The 20267-nt window shown below is 35.5% G+C and overlaps 1 protein-coding gene across 2 annotated transcripts in view; it reads right to left on the bottom strand.

Annotated features, from left to right (window-relative positions):
- Positions 1–3343: 3343 nt before the first annotated feature.
- LOC145670526 (AN1-type zinc finger protein 2A-like) overlaps positions 3344–20267 on the bottom strand; it is a 57072-nt gene continuing 40148 nt past the window's right edge. The window contains exons 6-7 of one of the 2 annotated variants that reach the window (XM_081739304.1): positions 15362–15538; positions 3344–10368 (exon numbers count right to left, since the gene is read on the bottom strand). In XM_081739304.1, the coding sequence (XP_081595430.1) occupies positions 10342–10368; positions 15362–15538 (204 nt within the window). In that variant the 3' untranslated portion in view covers positions 3344–10341. Of the gene's footprint in view, positions 10369–15235; positions 15539–20267 lie in introns of those variants that run through there. The other variant, XM_081739303.1, reaches the window with a different exon arrangement.

Below are 20267 nucleotides of genomic sequence, written 5' to 3'. Positions count from 1 at the left end.
GATTCAATTTAAAGAAATTAGAAGAGAGCCAGGTCAGAGAGGAATACCAGATTGAAGTTTCGAATAGATTCTCGGCTTTAGAAGATTCAGAGTGCACTAGTGTTGAGGATACCTGGATTGAAATTAGAGATAGCATTAAAATTTCAGCAAAGGAAAAATTGGGACACGCAGAAATACGTAGGAACAAACCTTGGTTCGACCAGGAATGCATTAAACTAGCAGAGAAGAGAAAACAGGCAAAATTACGCTGGCTACAAAATCCGAATGAAATAACTACACAAAATTTCTCAGGCGGGAAACATCCAAAACTTTTAGAACAGAGAAACGCGATTTTCTGAAATCTAAAATTAAGGAACTTGAAGATAATAGTAAAAATAAAAACATCCGGGACATGTATAAGGGAATCAGCGAATTTAAGAAAGGCTATCAACCTCGTGCTTATATATTAAAGAAATCTGACGGTACAGTTCTCACTGATACGGATAGCATCTTAAATAGATGGAAAGATTTATTTGACGATTTGCTTAACACGCAAACAAAAACTAGTGTGCGTGGAGAAAAGGAGATACACACCGCAGAACCGTATATTCCAGAACCCAACCGAATAGAAGTAGAAACCGCTATAAAGAAATTAAAGAAACACAAATCTCCGGGTGTAGATGATATTCCGGCTGAGTTAATTTTAGCTGGAGGCGAAAAATTGTGGAACAAGATACACAAACTCATTCTCCTTATCTGGAACAAGGAAGAATTGCCACAAGAGTGGAAAGAATCAATCATTGTTCCAATTCAGAAGAAAGGCGACAAATCTGACTGTAATAATTATCGAGGCATTTCTCTTCTGTCAACATTTTATAAAATCCTTTCAAATGTTCTAGTAGCAAGATTGACCCCATACGCAGATGAATTTATTGGAGATTATCAGTGCGGATTTAGACGAAATCGATCAACTATCGACCAAATATTTACCATTCGCCAAATACTTGAAAAAAAGTGGGAATACAATACCCCGGCACATCAACTATTTATTGATTTTAGAAAAACGTACGACTCGGTTAGGACGGAAACATTATACAACGTTCTTACAGAACTTGGAATACCGAGAAAGCTAATTAGATTAATTAAGATATGTTTAAATAAATCCCAAAGTAAAGTCCGGGTAGGAAAATTTTTGTCCACGAGCTTTCACGTCGAAAATGGCCTGAAACAAGGAGATGCGTTGTCGCCATTATTATTTAACTTTGTTCTGGAATACGCTATAACGAAAATCAAAGATAGCAACCAGGGCCTACAGTTGAACGGTATTCACCAGGTTATGGCATATGCTGATGATGTAAATTTAATAGGAGATGATAGGAGAACAATAGAAAGAAATGCAGAGATCTTATTAAACGATTGCAGGGACATGGGTTTAGAAGTAAATGCAGAGAAAACTAAATACATGGAAGTGCGTCGGGACTGTATTATAGCAAATTATGGATGCGTTAAAATATTAAACAATACTTTTGATAGTTTCAAATATCTAGGATCAATATTAACAGAGGAAAATCATATTCACGAAGAAATTAAATGTCGACTAAAAGCAGGGAATTCGTGTTCCTATTCGGTTCAAAATCTCTTGTCGTCGCGAATTCTGTCGAGGAATTTGAAGCTTAAAATATACAAAACGGTAATCATGCCTGTTGTTCTGTATGGTTGCGAAACATGGTCACTTACGCTGAGGGAAGAACATAGACTGAAAGTATTTGAGAACAAGATCCTGAGACGAATATTCGGACCCAAGAGGAATGGGTGGGGAATGGCGGAAACTTCATAACGAGGAACTACATAAGTTATATGGTTTACCCAACATTGTTAGGGTCGTCAAGTCTAGGAGGCTTAGGTGGGCGAGTCATGTAGCTAGAATGGAAAAAAGTAGAAACGCTTTCAAACTTTTGACGGAAAGATCAATCGGAAAAAAAAAATTAAATGAAATTTTTGAGTTTTACGTCCCATGGTTATGCCGGTTAGGCTAAAGGAGACGGTGATGATGAGTAATGAATGAAATGGTGGAATGAAGAAAGTGGGAGGAAACGGGAGAACTCCGAGAAAACCCACGCACACGGTGTTTGTCCACCACAAAGTTCACTTGGCGGGAGCAGGGTTTGAATCCGAGACCCCTAACACCAGAGGTGAACGCTCTACCACTGAGCCACCGCGGCCCCCTAGACCAATCGGAAAACAACCATTAGGAAGACCTAGGCGCAGATGGGAGGACAATATTAAGATGGATCTCGCAGAGATTGGAATACAAAGTAGAAACTGGATGCAGTTAGCTAAGGATAGAAGTCAGTGGAAAGCTTTTGTGAACGCGGCATTGAACCTCCAGGTTTCATAGGCTATAGAGTTAGTTAGTTATTAGAATTGAAAAATGAATTCAACGCTGAACCTAAAACTCCCAGAGGCGAGCCTTCACACCTTCCCAAGAATGCGTGCAATCCACAGAGATAATGGCTTCGCTCCCTGAGCAGCATCGTGAGCCTGTCTACCTTGCTGGTGAAGCTCAGACGGAAGGGTCTCTAAGTGTTTCGAATCTACTATTTTTTACACAAAAAAAAAAAAAAAAAAAAAAAAAAAAAAAAAAAAAAAGTTGAAATATTTATTTATTGTATAAGAAATCAAAGATAAAGGTAATATACGGTAAAAAAAACAGGGTAGGCACGGCCTCAGAGCCTCATAGTATGCTTCGCTACTGCATGTGATTCCAAAAACAAAGATAGTTAAACTAAAATTTACTGTTCTTGGGTATAACTGGGTAAATTTACTGTTATGTCTGGGTATAATAAACGGTTCTGCGAACTGGAAATATTCTAGCGAACCGGTTGAATAGCACCACTGGCTACACCCCATTAGAGTAATGAATTCCACATGTCCTTGAATATATTCTCCAACTTGTGGACTGAGCGTGAAGGTCCAATTCTCTACCGTATACTTTCCTTAATTGACTTTTTCGTGGAGATATGTGAATTACATTGTTCTCACGACAAAAAAACTGTCAGCATACAGGATTTCGGATTTGAAACAAAGTACAATCCACCACACACTCTATTACATTGTATATATTGTAGAAGACAGCTTGAAAGTGATTATAAGGTGGATTGCAAGCAAATTGGCTCTTGTGAAGATTTTTGAAAGACAAAATTCAAGTAGTCGCGGGCACTTTAAGTAGTAGCTGGGATTTTCATGAGGGTACATACTTGCCGTCACATAATTTGGAATTAAGATCCTATGGTGGACACCCTTGTATATATCATGCCAATTTTAGGTTTCAGCAACATCGTAATCTTCAAAAGAAATAAAACACTTCTTGTATTTTTATTGTGTTCAGTTGACAAATTTTAACAATCTATTGTACAATCTTAATAATAATAATAATAATAATATGACAGCTTGACTTTTGTGTGGAAGCCAGACATTTACACTTATTTATATTAATATGAAACATTTTGGGTCACAACCTCTGGTGGAATCTCATAAATAGACCGTAACTTTCCCTGATCAAAATTTGTTTCTATCTAGAACACTGGTAGAATTATAGAAAAAAAAAAATGATATTGGTTCCACAGACACAGGTTCAACTTCCACACAGATGGACAACTTAAATGGTAATATTTACTTATACAAGTGACCACTTACCCAGTAATAGTTACTTACAAAAATGTTCAACTTACGAAATAACAATTACTCATAAAAGAAGCAATATTAAGGTGAATTAATAATTACAGGATTAACCACATTAAGCAGTAATAATTACTTACACCTATACATGTTCAACTTCCGATGTAATAAAATATAAATTTTTGTCTTACAAGGATATAGAAATATTAAGATGTTCCAATTAAAAATTTTACTTTACATTTTAACAATCATGCAATGTGCTATATTGTATAATGTATTTTTTAAACTTAATTAATATACAATTAAGCTACATCTTTACACTTCTTTGTACTATTACTAAAACATATTAAACGTAAGGAACAAGTATGAAGAGTTGCCATTAACAAAATCTATAGAAATATATGTACGAGGAGCAGTTCATGGAATTTTGTTGTAGCTCTCTATTTCCGCAATATAAGTATAGTAGCCTCAGTCTAAAGACAGCCACTTGCTCACAAAGGGATGCCGCCATCGTGTGAGGTTTCTTTTCATACTGTCCTGTTTGGTTTTTCTCCCCCTTGAAAAGGAACTCACAGTCAATAAACTGAACCCAAATTGTTGCCAAATCTTTGTCAATAATCCTTTTTCTTTGACACAACTTCTCCCACACACACACACACTGTTAGAGACATGGATGCAAGAGAAAGAGAGGGGGAGAGGCAGAGGAAGGCATTACGCATGGCAACGTTTAGTTTTTTTTCTTCTTCCGAAAGAACCACACACTTTATGACGGCTTCTCCGTGCAAAATTCAAAGTATCCCGACTGGCTATCGCCTGGGCGCGCCTTCTTTACACATTTATTTAATCGCCTTCAAAGTGGGCACCTTCGGAATACACAGCGCCACCGCTCCTGCGATTGGTGGAAACACCGACGAAAGACCACTTTTGGAATCTTCCAAAGTTCAGCCGTCGCGTTGTTTTGATCTCTTCTACGTTGGCGAAACGGAAAACACCCACTTTTAGCTTTTTGGGAAGAGTCAAACATCTGATGGTGCTAAACTGTTTTTAAGGCTATCAAACTATCTGAATCAGATTTTCCCCAATTTGCGCATAAAAATAGCGCCACCCGATCACTACATATTCCTTCGTTCAGCTACACTATCTGTAGTACACTGCCTATTAAGACATGTTCACATTTGCCAAATTCATAATTAGGCAACTTAAGAACTGTATTACACAAGATTCATTGTGGTTTCATCACAAATGCCAAAACATCATCATCATTCCAGAAACTTTCTGATTGCTGCTCGTATATTAAACTCCCTACCAATCGAAAACTGAAATATTGTGAGAATATAATCAGTTTATAATTTGAAATTTTATATAATTTTATTTTCGAATTACCACAAAAGTCAAAATGTGTAATAGTAAAAATAAAATAAAATTCTAGATTTCTCATGAATTTACATTTTCATTTCGAAAAATCAGCTGTTTGATGTTCTTCTGTACATACATGCAGAGACTTATGTTATTTCAAATCTTTAAAGGATTCTTCACGAGCGAGTTTCTTATTTTTCCTTTATACGCACTTTCAATAGCAATATTTTGCCCTAGACAAAAATACTAAAAATTTATGTTTTCCAATTAGTAATTCTGTTCATATTCTGTCGGTCAGTATGTCGTTAACGATATTATAATAAGGTTTTAAAAAAAATTAGGAAAAATGTGACAGTCTTGAGAGATTTAACATGTATTTAAATTGCTAAGAAATCACCTTAAATTTTACAAGTAATACTCGAGAAACGATAAATAAAACTTGACTTTTGGCAATTCTAATCACATGTATTGAATACAGGGTTACCATAAATGGTTCATTCGTTTTGAAAAGGCTATATTTTCAGAAGTATTACACATACACAGATGAAAAATATATGAAAAGAACCACAAATCACCAAGTTTGTACTGTGCATTCCAGGTGGCAGCACGAGTCCATTATCTTTCCGATCGGGTGTGGCAGTATGAGGTTAGTACCTGTCGAAAATGGACCGGAAAGCAAGAAAAAAAGACGTCGTCTCGACGTGTGTAGTGTCACCAAAGGGACACATATTGAACATCTGTACAAGGTGTATAAACTTGGTGAGTTTATGGTTCTTTTTATATATATTTCATGTATGTACGTGTAACACTTTTGAAAATATAGCCTTTTCGAAATGAACGAATCATTTATGCTAACCCTGTAAATAAGTGGTTCTGAACCTAATTGCTATCACGACCTCCATTTTATCACACCCTCTTGCCAGCGACCCCCTTATAATTTCTGGTTTGTACTAAGCTTGTGTGGGATTTTTAATATACCTATTGAGGAGATTTCACGATATCCATCTATTTCTATAATAGTAGAATCCATCTCTTGTATATAGTGGATACAGTAACTTCCCAAAAAGCCAATGGATTAAAAACGAATTTGGACAGTTCATTCATATTACAAATATCATACTGCTTCAAATTGGAGTCCGTTTGAAAATTTTAAAACTTCATAACTCCCTTAATTTTGGGTCATATATTAGAAAAATAAAGTGATTTCTAATTTTGGTTAAAAAGGTTGGACAATCGTTAAAAAGTTATTGAATATTTCAAATGACTTGATAATGCGTCACGAAGACTGAACCGGACATTGCCGCACTAGTGAAATAACATCATGCTCAGGCATCTCATTAGCTTTCAATTTTAATTCTATTTCAATATTCAGGTTTTGTTGCATTTGTATTTTTCTGATATTTCAATATGCAGTTCTCATTAGTTTCATGTCGTACCTCTTTCATTTAAATTGATTTTTAAACAACTCTGCATCTGTTGAAAATATTTAGTAGACATATTTTTTGTTGTTCTTAACTGTATGTATAAAAATAAAAATATTCCTATCAAAACAAAATTGAAAATAATATTTAAAAATAACTTTTAGTATTAGATTCTAATTATATTTATCTCTTCCGCTTACTTTCCCGACTTCCAAGTTGAGAAACCCTGCTGTAAGTAATAAGCATAATTACATGCGTTGGAAATGCACACATGACTTGACGACACTCGAGACCTTCGCTTGGAAAATAACCCAAAATAAATAAATTTAATGAATACATTATTTCTTAATTACCATTGACAAACTAATCTATACATAAAACATCCTGATTCAGTCTCCTTAGATTGGCACGTTACACAAAGCAAAGAATAAAATGTTCCTCTTTACTCTTGCAATTTCTCAAATAATGACTACATTACACCTACAACACAGTATGCTTCTCTAGTATTAGGTAATTATATTCTAAACATTCGTCAATTACCTTTACAAGTTGTAATTTGATTTTAGTTTATTACTGTAAGCGAAACGTCATTTGAAAAAAAAAAAAAAAAAAAAGAACTGGTTTCTATGTTGAAGCTTCAACTATTAAGTATTTGAAACATTCTCCTGGATACATTTTTTTAGTTATTCAACTAAGTTTGGGAGGTTTGAAATTAACCCTCATGATGCTAAGGTATTCTGTATAATGTAGTGAGGGCCGTTCTGGAAGTAACCTTCGAATGGTTAAAAAAAGAACCACCAAAGTAAATGACAATAAATTATTATATACATCTGAAAACTATTCCTTTGCTTTATTTTTCAATATAGTTTCTAGGGATGCGCACGAGACGAATCGAGACAGGATTTTCCTGACAAAATTCGAGTCGAGACACAGCTCTCCCAATAGAGAAATATACATTTTTTCGAGTCGAGACATCACTTTTACAGCACATTTTCGAGACGAGACAGTCACAAATCTTGCCTCGTGCGCATCCCTAATAGTTTCCATAAAGAATAAACCACTTATATCTCTGCACTAGCTTAGAAATTCCATCAGTATAAAAATCTTCCGCCTGTGACTGCATCAGGCATTGTGTGTCACTACGTTATATAACACAGTTCTGGAAATTTGTGGAAATTCATCGCAAAGCTCCGAGATTGTAAAACACCGATCTTCACGAACTTTTCCATCAATTTTCTGAACGAGTTAATCAGTGACTACTGATGGCCTGCTACTCCTCTCTTTGTTATGAATGTATGTTCTTTCTTTGAAATGAACGAATCCATTCACGAACAACTCCTTCACTCCTCCCACTTGGTCCCACAAAGTTCCCGATGAATGGCTGCTGCCGAATGTTGGTTTACCGTAAGAAAACGTATAGCAGCTCGTACCTCGCACTTGGCGGGGTTTTCTATTGCAACACACATTTTGAGACGCTACAAAAGTGGAACTAGTGATCAGACAACCTTCACTTAGCCACAGCTGGAAGCAGACTAAGCCAGTGATACCAACCTGAAACATTATGAAATCCCATGTCGAGAGGCAAAAAATCCCATTTTAAGTGTGAATTTTCCACGTTATACCAATTAAAAGTACGCTATAATATTAAAAATTGAATTTCTCTGTGTTAGTAACTTTTTACAATATCTAAATGAATAAGCCGTAAATTTCGATCTTCTCGAAAAATCCCATATATGCTGCTTTCTATCCCTTTCCAAGAAAATAAGGTCAAAAACTCCCACGATATGGGATTTTTTCCCACAGGTTGGCACCACTGGGCTAAGCTACCACGTATGTCTGTGCAAAGGTGAGAGCACCGCCCAACTACTTCATGTACAGTGACCAATCGGAGGTTACTTTCCGAACGCGCCTCGTATAATAGAAGGAGCTTGTTGAACTCATAAAATCAAGTTTTCAGTAGCAATAAGTGATATTAGTAGGTACACGAAGTAAGTAACACTCTTGTTCAAGGAATATTTGTTCTTGAAGCTAGTGAGAAAATCAGATACAAATTATAAAATTGAATAAAATGAATTACAGTAGGTTTACCTACACTCCGCTATCCTAACGTAAAACAAGTGAATTAAAAAAAAGTTATGGTATGTTATTTTTGGGATGCTGTGTTTTGTACAGGCATGCTTCTTAAAATCATAACAGCTCGTCTACATTTTACTCGGGTTGTGATACTTAATACATCAGAGATAAATATCAATAATGACATTTATCTTCAGTAGGATGAAAATAATGGCATGTATAACCAACGGGAGGTTTGGTAAACCCACTCCAATTTTTAGGCTTCTACAAAATAACCCATAAGCTCTTCAGAACCAAATACACTAGGATATAGCTCTTTATATGCTTTCTGACATTGTTTTCTTTATCAGTTTTCTCTGTTCCAGCAAGCGAAAAAAAAATGCCTACAGTGCTATTAGATGTGAGTTCTACAGGGTGTCCCAGAAGTAGTGATCCACTTGTAGATGCGGTAAGTTAGACTGTATGATTGATAATTATGTTTGTTTGTGTTGTGTTGTACTGTTTTTTTTTTTTTTTTTTTTTTAACTTTTTGAACACCTTCCCCGGGCGAAGGATTGTTCGTCGGGGTACAGTGGAGTGGCTTCCACTGTCAACAGACCTCACCCCCTCCCGACTTCTCCCTATGGAGACATTTGAAGAACCCATATGCAAGACCCATAAACAGTGTTGCGGAATTGACGGCGCGAATCACCGACGAATTCAACAACATTCCCGTTCAGATGTGCCGAGATGCGTGCAGAAATGTGCGTCTCCAGATACAGGCATGCATCGATGTTAATGTCCGCCAGGTCGATCTCCAAATTGAGAATAGGTGTTATATACTGTAAAGTACTTGATTTTTACATCATTCCTCTGTACCCACAATTTTGTTTAATGCCATTCTTGTTTATAATAAAAATGTACTGATCATTCAAAAGGTGAGTCACTACTTCTGGTACACCCTGTAGAATGCCCTCTGATGCCATAAGGGTTAAGCTTAAGCAATATAGTTTCTGTCTTACAATATCAACTGAAAGTAAAACGCAACTGATTTCGAAGTTTGTGTTATTCTTTTCTAGAAGTTAAGTATACACAGACGACAGACAAATAAATGTTAGAATACTTGAGGAAACATAAGTACCGCGAGAAGATTGCAGCATATAGTATTGTCCGCTACGAGTCTTATACCATGACCAAGGATCTAACTCCCACTGACTCTAGAAGCCAGCAGTTAAGGCTAGTTCATCTACTATAAATAATGAGCTTATACAAACATTCCATTCATGTATGTCTTGCAAAAAAACGGTAGTATCGGCGCCTATTACAATCGTCAATAAAGTACAATTTCAACACTTTTCAGTAGTACTTTTATTTCATTTCATACAAGTAATGTATATATATTTCATTATTTTCCGCAAAAGTTTTGCGGAAGTTCATATTACACTTTTAAAGTAAGGCCAATAACTACTCATGTTTGTAAGAGGCACTTTGGTTTTGTGGCAGAATGTCGCACATTCGATCTCTAATGCAGGTAGGCTTTCTGGTGTACAAACTGCCTCGGGTACTTCCGCTTCCTCATTCAATAATTTATTTGTACTTCTCATCCGTGTTTCGCAGAAAAAAAGACAGCAGAACTGGAGATATATTGAAATAATACATTGTTTAACACAGCATCTATTAAATAGACCACTTTTGCACTCCAACTTTCTCTAAAACAGCGGTGACTGTGGTATATTTTAGTCAATATTTTGATATAATTCTGCGAAGTCTAACTTTTGTATATTTATGCACATCTCCTAAAGTTTTAAGTTTCTATTTTTTACCACTAAACAAAATGTATAATTAAAAACTCCGTTCATCGTTTAGGAAAGAAATAACAAACCTGAAAAGGAAGAAACAATAGAAATTTTCTTACATTACTGAATTAACAACAAGCATATTGACTCACTGGTGATATCTATGTATACAATATAAAATAAATACACTATAGAAATGTTTATTTCTGTACATAAACATGATTCAAAAGATCTTACGAATCTTTGTTATATATTCTGACCAAAAATGACAGAACATTATAATATACATCTTAATGAATAGAAGTATATAATACACGGAGTTTGTAAGTTAGTTACACAAAAGTATCATATATAATTATGAAGAAACTAAATTTTTATGATACAACAATGAATGCGATACAAGGTTGCTTTCTTTTTTCAAATATTTGAAATGAAATCTTTAAGTTTTACGCCCCACGGTTATGCCGGCTAGGCTAAAGGAGATAGTGATGATGAGAAAAGAATTAAAATGGAATGAAGAAAGTGGGAGAAAACGGGAGAACCACGAAGAAACCCATGGTGTTTGTCAACCACAAAGTTTACTTGGCGTGAGTTGGGATTGAACCAAGGTTTTCAAATATTTAATGCAGACTCTTCTTTTGACCCTTGCAACATATTTCATCCCAAATTCCACGGATTATGTCATCAACAGTTAAAATGGTTTGTTCTGCATTTCTAGCAAAACGAGTACGAAGAGCTTATTTTTTCTTCATGTAACTTCACACTGGGAAGTCCAAAGCTATTAAATCGGGTGATCTTGCTGGGTTGAAGATTATTCTACTAGGGTGAGTCTGAGTTTTTGGGATTTGCGTCCTTCAACCTTTCAAGATTGTGGGAAAGATTATTAATAAGGTGTGACGGTTATTGACACTGGAAAACAATGGAAATCAACGTCATAAAGTCGGAATCATGAGAATATCTCGTAGAAACAAGCCCTTACGGATCAGAATAGAACAAAGAGAGCTTGAAGAATTCGATCTGGAAAGTACTACACGAAAGAGATCAGGTCAAGAATTGCCATAGCAAAAGAGATTACTTCTAACTATCAGGCTTAACACTGGATTAAGAAAGAAGCTGGTCAACTGATATATATGGAACGTGGGATTGGTTTGAAGACTACAACATCACGGAAGTTAAAGACGAAATATTTAGAGAGCTTCGAAATATGGTGTTGGAGGAATTTGTGGAAGATACAGTGGACAAAGAGAGTAACAAACAAAGATGTTTTAAAACGAGTAGGAGAAAAGAGGTCACCCTTAACCATAATCCTTTGAGGAAGCCCAATTGAATTGGACACATTTTACGAAGAAATTGCCCTCTTTATACTACCATACAGAGAAAGATGGAAGAAAGGCGAAGAATAGGAAGAAGGCACAACTTATCAATAATTTGGAAAACAGAAGAAAATATTGAGACTTTCGAGAAACGTGGAAGAATCATTTGCAAACCTCGGGAGACGAATCTCATGTTAGTCCCAGATCTGCCAACAGACAGAAAACTTAATAATACATGGGTGATTCAGATAATAATGAGTCCAAACTCACTACTTGGCCAATAATACTGCAAACATTCTGCACTGTTTGTATTAATGCACTGATGTTTAAGCTATAGAATGTAACTTGTTTTACCTTCCTATCTCTTCTCGTTCCAGAGTAATGGAGCAATCCATGACATCTAGTGGTGACGTCTGGTTGAAACAGCGGGATGTCATGGAATTTCTGACTGCGGAAAATTGTGCGCCCGGGAACATTCATAGCCAGCGATGAGTACCGCCACACGTCCTCTCCTCCGCCAAAAAATTCAAATTTATTCCATCTGCTGGCAAAGTGTTGTTGACATTGTGCCTCATCCTGCTTATAGTCCGGATCTTGAGCCCTGCGACTTTTGGCTCTTCCTCAAACTTAAGGATCACCTTATGGGCCAACGCTACAGTTGTGATGAAGAGGTACAAGCAGTAGTTCGGTAATGGTGTCGCTAGCAGCCACCACAATTCTTCAGCGACAGCACGAAAAACCTTGTTTCGCATTGGCGTAAGTGTGTTGTCCGTAATGAGGACTATGTTGAAAAATGATGCCACTATTTGTAGCTGACATTGCAAGGTTTCCACTGATACCTGTGTCGGTGCTGTCTGTCAAACACAAATAAAGGTATCACCTTGGAGACATTACTTTCTGAATCACCCTCGTAATAATAATAATAATAATAATAATAATAATAATAATAATAATAATAATAATAATAATAATAATAATAAACACCGAAGTTACGATGGACTGGGCATACTATTAACGTGGGAGGTGAGGCAGGACTTGGGCTTGAATCCGGAGCAGTTAGTGGGTGCAAAGACCATTGTGAAAGATGAATCTTCACAGCACAGGCCACCACCAAACTCCAAAAGAGCTAGATTTCAGGGTTACGCCAGCGACTCCGGTTTCACTACGGCAAATGCAGGCATTTAATGTATGACTCAAATACAAGGTAACTTCATATGGTGACAGTATGAAACATTTAGTGGCAAAGACCACGTGGGAATAGAACTTGAAGATCTACTGTATTCACAAAGTTGATTCTTTATAAAAAATTTATTCATATTTTAACACTACTTTTATGTAAATGATTTATAAACTCCCTGTATTATACAACTTTATGGACTACATTATATTTCTAGTTTAAGTTCAGATCTCAAACATGACGTAAAAATAAGTTCCAGTGGCCAAAACAGAATACAGAAATAGGGTGTCGCTAAACTCTTTCACACTTTCTATCCGGAAGAACGAATTAAACGGATTACTAATGGTTGATTGTTATTAGTTTCGAAGTTACACGTACATACTGTCATGAAAATGTTTCAAATCACACCTAACAAACTTTACTAAACATTATCACTCTTTTATACTTAAAATATCGTACAAAAAAGCCTCATGGGTGAAAATTCAGCCATACTAGGAGATACAAAAATTATCTAAGAGTTCATTTTCAATAGAAGGAAGTTCGCTGACCACATATGGTGTGTATCTTTCTTTCTCTCTTTCTTTCTTTTTAATTGTTAACAAATCGTAATAAGTAGAAGAGTGAACTCACAGAAATCGGAAAAATGGTATCATAGAATATTCATCACATTTAAGAATATTTCAATGTAAACTGCATTCAACTATATATTCCGCATCATTTTCACGAAGCTGTTTTTAACTAATTGATATTCCATCCGAGTTTTATTTAATTGATGCTTCAAACGCACTGCCTGCGTTTGTCTTCAAGGTTTATACTAATTTCGGGAATTTTTTGTAGAATAATTTTGGTATAATTTTACGAGCCTGACACAGTAAAAATAATGCAAAAATTACCATTTTTCCTTTGCTTGTTTTTCATAAGTGAAAGGAGATAATGAGTTGCAACTTACCACAATCATAGATAATGTTATTGTACAACAGATGAACCTCAAGAATTTTCAGTCTTGTCATCCATAGAAGTTACCATGTTCCCAGAATAAGATTTGAACCAAAACCTAAAGTTAAGGCCGCGACTAAAGGAACGAACTCAACTGCATTTAATTACGTATCATTTATTGGAATCCTGTGGACTACTTTTAAAATAACATTATTTAATTTTAAAACCGTATGTTAAAACTATTTTGTTTATTACAAACTAAATACAACTATTTCTTAAAAAAAAAAAAAAAAAAAAAAAAAAAAAAAAAAAAAAAAAAAAAAATCACAGGATTCCAAGAGAACATGATACCTAATCAAATGCAGTTGGGTTCATTCCTCTAGTCACTGCCTTAACTTAGATTTTTGGTTAAATGCTATTCTGGCAACATTGTAATTTCTATGGATGGCAACACTGAAAATTCTTCGGATTTATTTTTTCTGTTGTAGAATAACATTATCTATGATTGTGGTAAGTTGCATTTCATTATCTCCTTACATTTACGAATAAACAAGTAAAAGAAAAATGGTAAATTTTGTATTATTTTTACTATGACAGGCTGTTAATTGCTACAATTCCGAAGATAAATGCAATCACTGCGTTTAAAACGTCAGTCATATAAAACACGGATGGGATATCGGAAGTTTTATTTATTAGGCTGCATTCATCTAATTTCTAGACAGCACTAACGCCATCTACACGATACTTCTCTGAAATAGATGAGTCTTTATATATATATATATCCTAATGAACATTGTATCTCTAGTTTCTCTGTTACATCACTTAAGATCCCAGTCCATAGGAACTAAATACAACACAATTTCCCTAACATACAGTCTGAAACACATCCTAAAGCTGACATCGCACAAAGGAAGTCATTTAAATACAGTGTCTAAAAATATCAACATTTATTTTTGTGATGTATGAAGTGAGTGATGACATGATTTTGCTGTTATGTGTATAAAAGGTTAGCTTCCTTGGCGACTCATGCGACAATGGATATACACTAATCAGAGGCGGATCTACGAGAAAAAAATGGGGGGGGGGGAGCCAGAACCCAGACTATGATAGGTGTATTATGAGTTTATAAATACTAGCTGAAATTATTTTTTCACAAAACAACTGGGGGAGGGGGTTACTCCCCCCCCGATACTGGACTAGATCCACAACTGACACTAATCCTCGTACATTGCTGGTTACGACTTTTGAGGTAAATTTTTGTATACAACTTTGCACCTGCAGTGAGCTCTAAGAAGACATACTTTTGTGTATTTTGTTTTATATACTAATGTTATAGTATTTTGGCCACTGGCTCAATTCAACCATTACGAATAGTACAACAACATCTATATTGTATATACATATCTTCTGTTCATACTTATCATAAAAATAATCTACTGGACATTGAAAAACTTGGTAAAAATTACATATTAACATGGACAATGACTGATTTCATTTGTGGAAGCTATTAAAATGTATGTATATATATATATATATATATATATTATACATATAACGTGAGCATGATAAGTGTGGAAAAACAAAAAGACCAACGAATTGAAGAGACTATGAAACCGAGCATCGATCTCGGTTACTGCCAGAGTTGCTAGGCACCTGTTGTGCTCGTCTGTGTTCCCGTTCGCTTTCCGCAATCGCACGAGCCAACATTAGATCCTCTTCTTCTTGGGTTAGCATTCGAGTCGGTTGTGTAGGAGGACGCTGGGATTGCGCATTGGCTGTGGCATCTCGTAAAGACGCCTGGAGAGCACGCGCCAATGCTTCGTCTTCACTCTGAAAAAAAATAAAACAGAAATCAGTCTCTGGCTACATTGATGACTTGGGACTGGATGTTAAGGCACTAAAAATATGCAAAACACAAACTTAATACGCAAAATACAGGCTATGAAATAGGTACTAAAATAGAACTCCAAATAATGAAGCTAAATAGACAATGACTGAAAAGAAGTCCTTCATGGTGTTCACATAACAGGGTGTCTACTAAAATTCCAAAATGAAATTTCATGACTTTTTCGTGACCTTTTCTTTACCAAATCATAAATTTTTTTAACATTTTCAAGAGCGAATTAGGCCGAATTTTCATCCATGCGATACAAACGTACTTTGCTTGCGATTTGGTAGCGTCTAAAGCCGACCATAGACATATTTGGTGGTGAATTTTGACGTTTTATAGAATATTTTCCAATCTGTACTTACAATTGTACAGTTAAAAAAATCGTGACCCAAAAGCTAGATTTCGTGACTTTTTCGTGACTTTCATTACCGTTTTCTGATTTCGTGACTTTATCGGTCACGAAAGTCACGAATGTCATGAAAGACACCCTGCATAATAATCTGCAAACATGCCTGATTGTAGTTTATAAAGAACAGCTCTTAAAGAGAAACTCATTCAATACTCTGCATGTATTTTAAATAAATAAATCATTAATATATGTAGAGTATGTTGGATAATCATAATATTCTGTGCCATTACGATTTAGTAGATTCTTATAATTAAAACCATTTCGAGTCCTGATAGCTTGTGGTGTGATGTCAAAAATATCCAAAAGAAATTGATTATTTCATTTCTTATCCTAAGTAGATAAGTTAAATTCATCCTTGAGTTGTCTAAATACACGGTGTTACAAATTTCAGATGAGCTACGCTCTGCCCCCAAGTATAAAAAGTTTCTAAGATACTAAGTCATTCCAGTTAGAAATTTGTAGCACACGTTAATACTATCATTTCATATAGATATCGAAAGTTTTATAATACTTTACACAAAGCAGTTCGGAAAAATAAATTATTGACCACTTTCGTATGTGAAGATAAACTATTAAATATATATATTTAGTTTTATACAGTTGAAGGGTGTTTGTGGAGACCCTGCCCTTACTAAGTACTATACTAAGTACTATGTGGAAGTGAGTGCGGATATTTGTGGGGTCTACTGAGGCCCTCTTGAAGCCCAATTTGTGCAACTAGCTTAAAAAACATTGCTCGTATTGAGGCCCTGGTCATGGAAAACAAAAGGCTACCTGTTGATTTCATCTGTAATCTTTCAAGATTCTCCCATTGCATCGAAGAAGGAATTTTAACAGATCACTAGAAGTTGTCAAGTTTATTTCACGTTAGGTTCGTCGACAGCTGCTGCATGAAGACAAGATGGTTTCTCGATAAGAAGAAAGCTTTTTTACAGGATAACGTCGAAGCGGTCCCTCATTCATTCTGCTTTCACAAACTATCCCCCAGTGACCTCTGTCCGTTTTCAAAACCGAAGATTCATTGCAAGGCATACGTCTTCCATTCTGAAGTGCCCTAGGACTGATATTTTCAATGTCTAAAATATACATGTCAAAACGACTTCGCATATGCTTTTGAAAATGGACACACAGACTATGACGATATGTAGAAGTGGACAGAGATTACGTTGGACATTGAAGAAAAGTCTCACCCAAATATTAACGTGACCGGACTTGTATGTAAACGGCATGCATTTTTGGTACGCATCTTCTATTGCATTGATGTAATCGGGACATTTTCAAAGCACGCGACAGCGTGTAGATCAAATTCATTGGTATATTTAATTATCTTTGAGCACTTGTTCAGTTGTCTTTAATTTTTTAAAAGTCCGTATTGGCCGCAATAGCTCGCTCACATTTCTCGCGGTAGTATTCTTTCCATGCATAGGAGGAGGCATATGTTAGTTTGATTTTTCAAATATTTCTTGGAACAGAAAAAGACCTTCATTAAAGCAAGAGATGTATGAAGTTTTCTCAATGAAGTCCTTTATTCATTGCCTTTATATATATATATATATATATATATATATATATATATATATATATATATATATATATATATATATATATATATATATATATAAAGGCAATGAATAGGCAACGTCTAGCATTTGGGTAATAATACAGGCATTATAGGGCAAAAGAGGCAAAAATGGGCACAATAAAGTTTGCTGTAATTGAAGTACAGATCCTCCAAATGAACTTCAGCACGTTCATTTTTATGATATCTCTATCGTTAAGATATAGGCAAAATGCCTAACATCTGGTGAACTGATGACTAAAGTGAGGCAATCTTTACGTATTTATGTACAATACTGCAAAAAAGTACCAATAATTTGTACCAAACAATATCTAAGTCTCACACTGAGATGAGTATATACTATCAACTTTGAATAATTAAATGAGGCTTTGATCTTGGATTGAACTGCAGGTTCTCAATGATTACATAAACAATTTCTTAAAGGAGTGCTTAAAGGAGGCATAATCGTATCCCACGGAAACGCCGACAATCGATCTCTTTCATAATAGTCAGCATTTCTTTCTAAGAAGCTTCCGGGAAAGCCAAAGGAACGCTTCCATATCCTCGATAATTATATGAACTGAGGTGACAATGAATCATGGTCCTTGAAACAACACCTGTTAACTTCTATCCAAAGTATTTGTTCACTGAGCTACTGATCTAACCATGCATTGCCTGTTACCTAGTAAAGCATCGTTTCACTACCACAATTACTTCTGTCAATCAAGACTTTTAATCTATCTCTGTCAGTGAAGATATTTTAACCTTTAATTTTGTCGAATTTATATTTGAACTTCAGTTCATGGAAATTTTAATTTGAATTTTTAATGTACACATTATCAACCATGGCTCAACGTGACAGGAACAAATAACCTCGCTTCTGATATTACCATTGAAACGTAATCAAACTAGCAAAAATACTGTACAACGTTTCTGAAAACAGGTTTCACCCAGTGGCGAATCTTAAGGATAGTCGCCTATGGAACAACTACAATTTTATCGCTGCAAGCTATGAGAAGAAAAGTTACCTAATGTTCTAACTTATCACTACAAACTAAGGGAAAAAGTTACCTAACGTTGTAACTTATCACTACAAGCTAAAGGGAAGGCAAGTTACCTAATGTTCTAACTTATCACTACAAACTAAGGGAAAAAGTTACCTAACGTTGTAACTTATCACTACAAGCTAAGGGAAGGCAAGTTACCTAATGTTCTAACTTATCACTACAAACTAAGGGAAAAAGTTACCTAACGTTGTAACTTATCACTACAAGCTAAGGGAAGGCAAGTTACCTAATGTTCTAACTTATCACTACAAACTAAGGGAAAAAGTTACCTAACGTTGTAACTTATCACTACAAGCTAAGGGAAGGCAAGTTACCTAATGTTCTAACTTATCACTACAAACTAAGGGAAAAAGTTACCTAACGTTGTAACTTATCACTACAAGCTAAGGGAAGGCAAGTTACCTAATGTTCTAACTTATCACTACAAACTAAGGGAAAAAGTTACCTAACGTTGTAACTTATCACTACAAGCTAAGGGAAGGCAAGTTACCTAATGTTCTAACTTATCACTACAAACTAAGGGAAAAAGTTACCTAACGTTGTAACTTATCACTACAAGCTAAGGGAAGGCAAGTTACCTAATGTTCTAACTTATCACTACAAACTAAGGGAAAAAGTTACCTAACGTTGTAACTTATCACTACAAGCTAAGGGAAGGCAAGTTACCTAATGTTCTAACTTATCACTACAAACTAAGGGAAAAGTTACCTAACGTTGTAACTTATCACTACAAGCTAAGGGAAGGCAAGTTACCTAATGTTCTAACTTATCACTACAAACTAAGGGGAAAAGTTACCTAACGTTGTAACTTATCACTACAAGCTAAGGGAAGACAAGTTACCTAATGTTCTAACTTATCACTACAAACTAAGGGAAGGCAAGTTACCTAATGTTCTAACTTATCACTATAAACTAAGGGAAGGCAAGTTACCTAATGTTTTAACATAACTACAAACTAAGGGAAGAAAGTTACCTAATGCTCTAACTGTTTCATATAAGAATTAGAACTTTAGGTAAACTATTTCCCTTAGTTTGCAATCATAAAATCTTAGCTTTTACTCTGACTTCCCTGAAGAACAGCCACTGCTTCTAGCACAATTTCTGACAGTGACACGCTTCTAAATAACTGTGAGTTTACAAGAAAGGTTTTTGCACTATAGTTCAGCGTCCACTTTAGCACCGAGGCCATATTAGACATGAACCTCAGCTTAAAATGGAATCCGAACCACTGTCGTCGAGAATCGAACTCGAGGCTTCCGCGACAAAGAACAGATCGTTATCCATACAATCACGAGGGAACTCACACAACAGGAAGGAAACAGCATCGCTACTGTATAAGTAAACACACTTTCTTTTTTAGCTTATCGGAAGCTGAAAGATCACACCTCGTACAGACGCTACCAATTTTATAACACAAGCTATAATAGCTAGAACATATATGAAGGGTCCAGGGGAAGAAACTGATAAGTCCAAAAATCGATATTTTTTGTTTTTGATACAGTGTTGTTCTATGAAAACGGAAGTTTCTGTTGATTTAATGACGAGGGGAACACTATGATAAGTCCGAAAATATTTACGAGTAAAGAAAACCCATCCTGGGGAAGAATATGTTAAGTCCACGACCTTCTGGGGAA

Source organism: Thermobia domestica, chromosome 14, assembly GCF_964235325.1.
Source record: "Thermobia domestica chromosome 14, izTheDome1.hap1.1, whole genome shotgun sequence".
NCBI lineage: Eukaryota > Metazoa > Arthropoda > Insecta > Zygentoma > Lepismatidae > Thermobia > Thermobia domestica.
The sequence above is the reverse complement of the archived record's forward strand: the minus strand, read 5'-3'. Positions and strand labels throughout refer to the sequence as shown.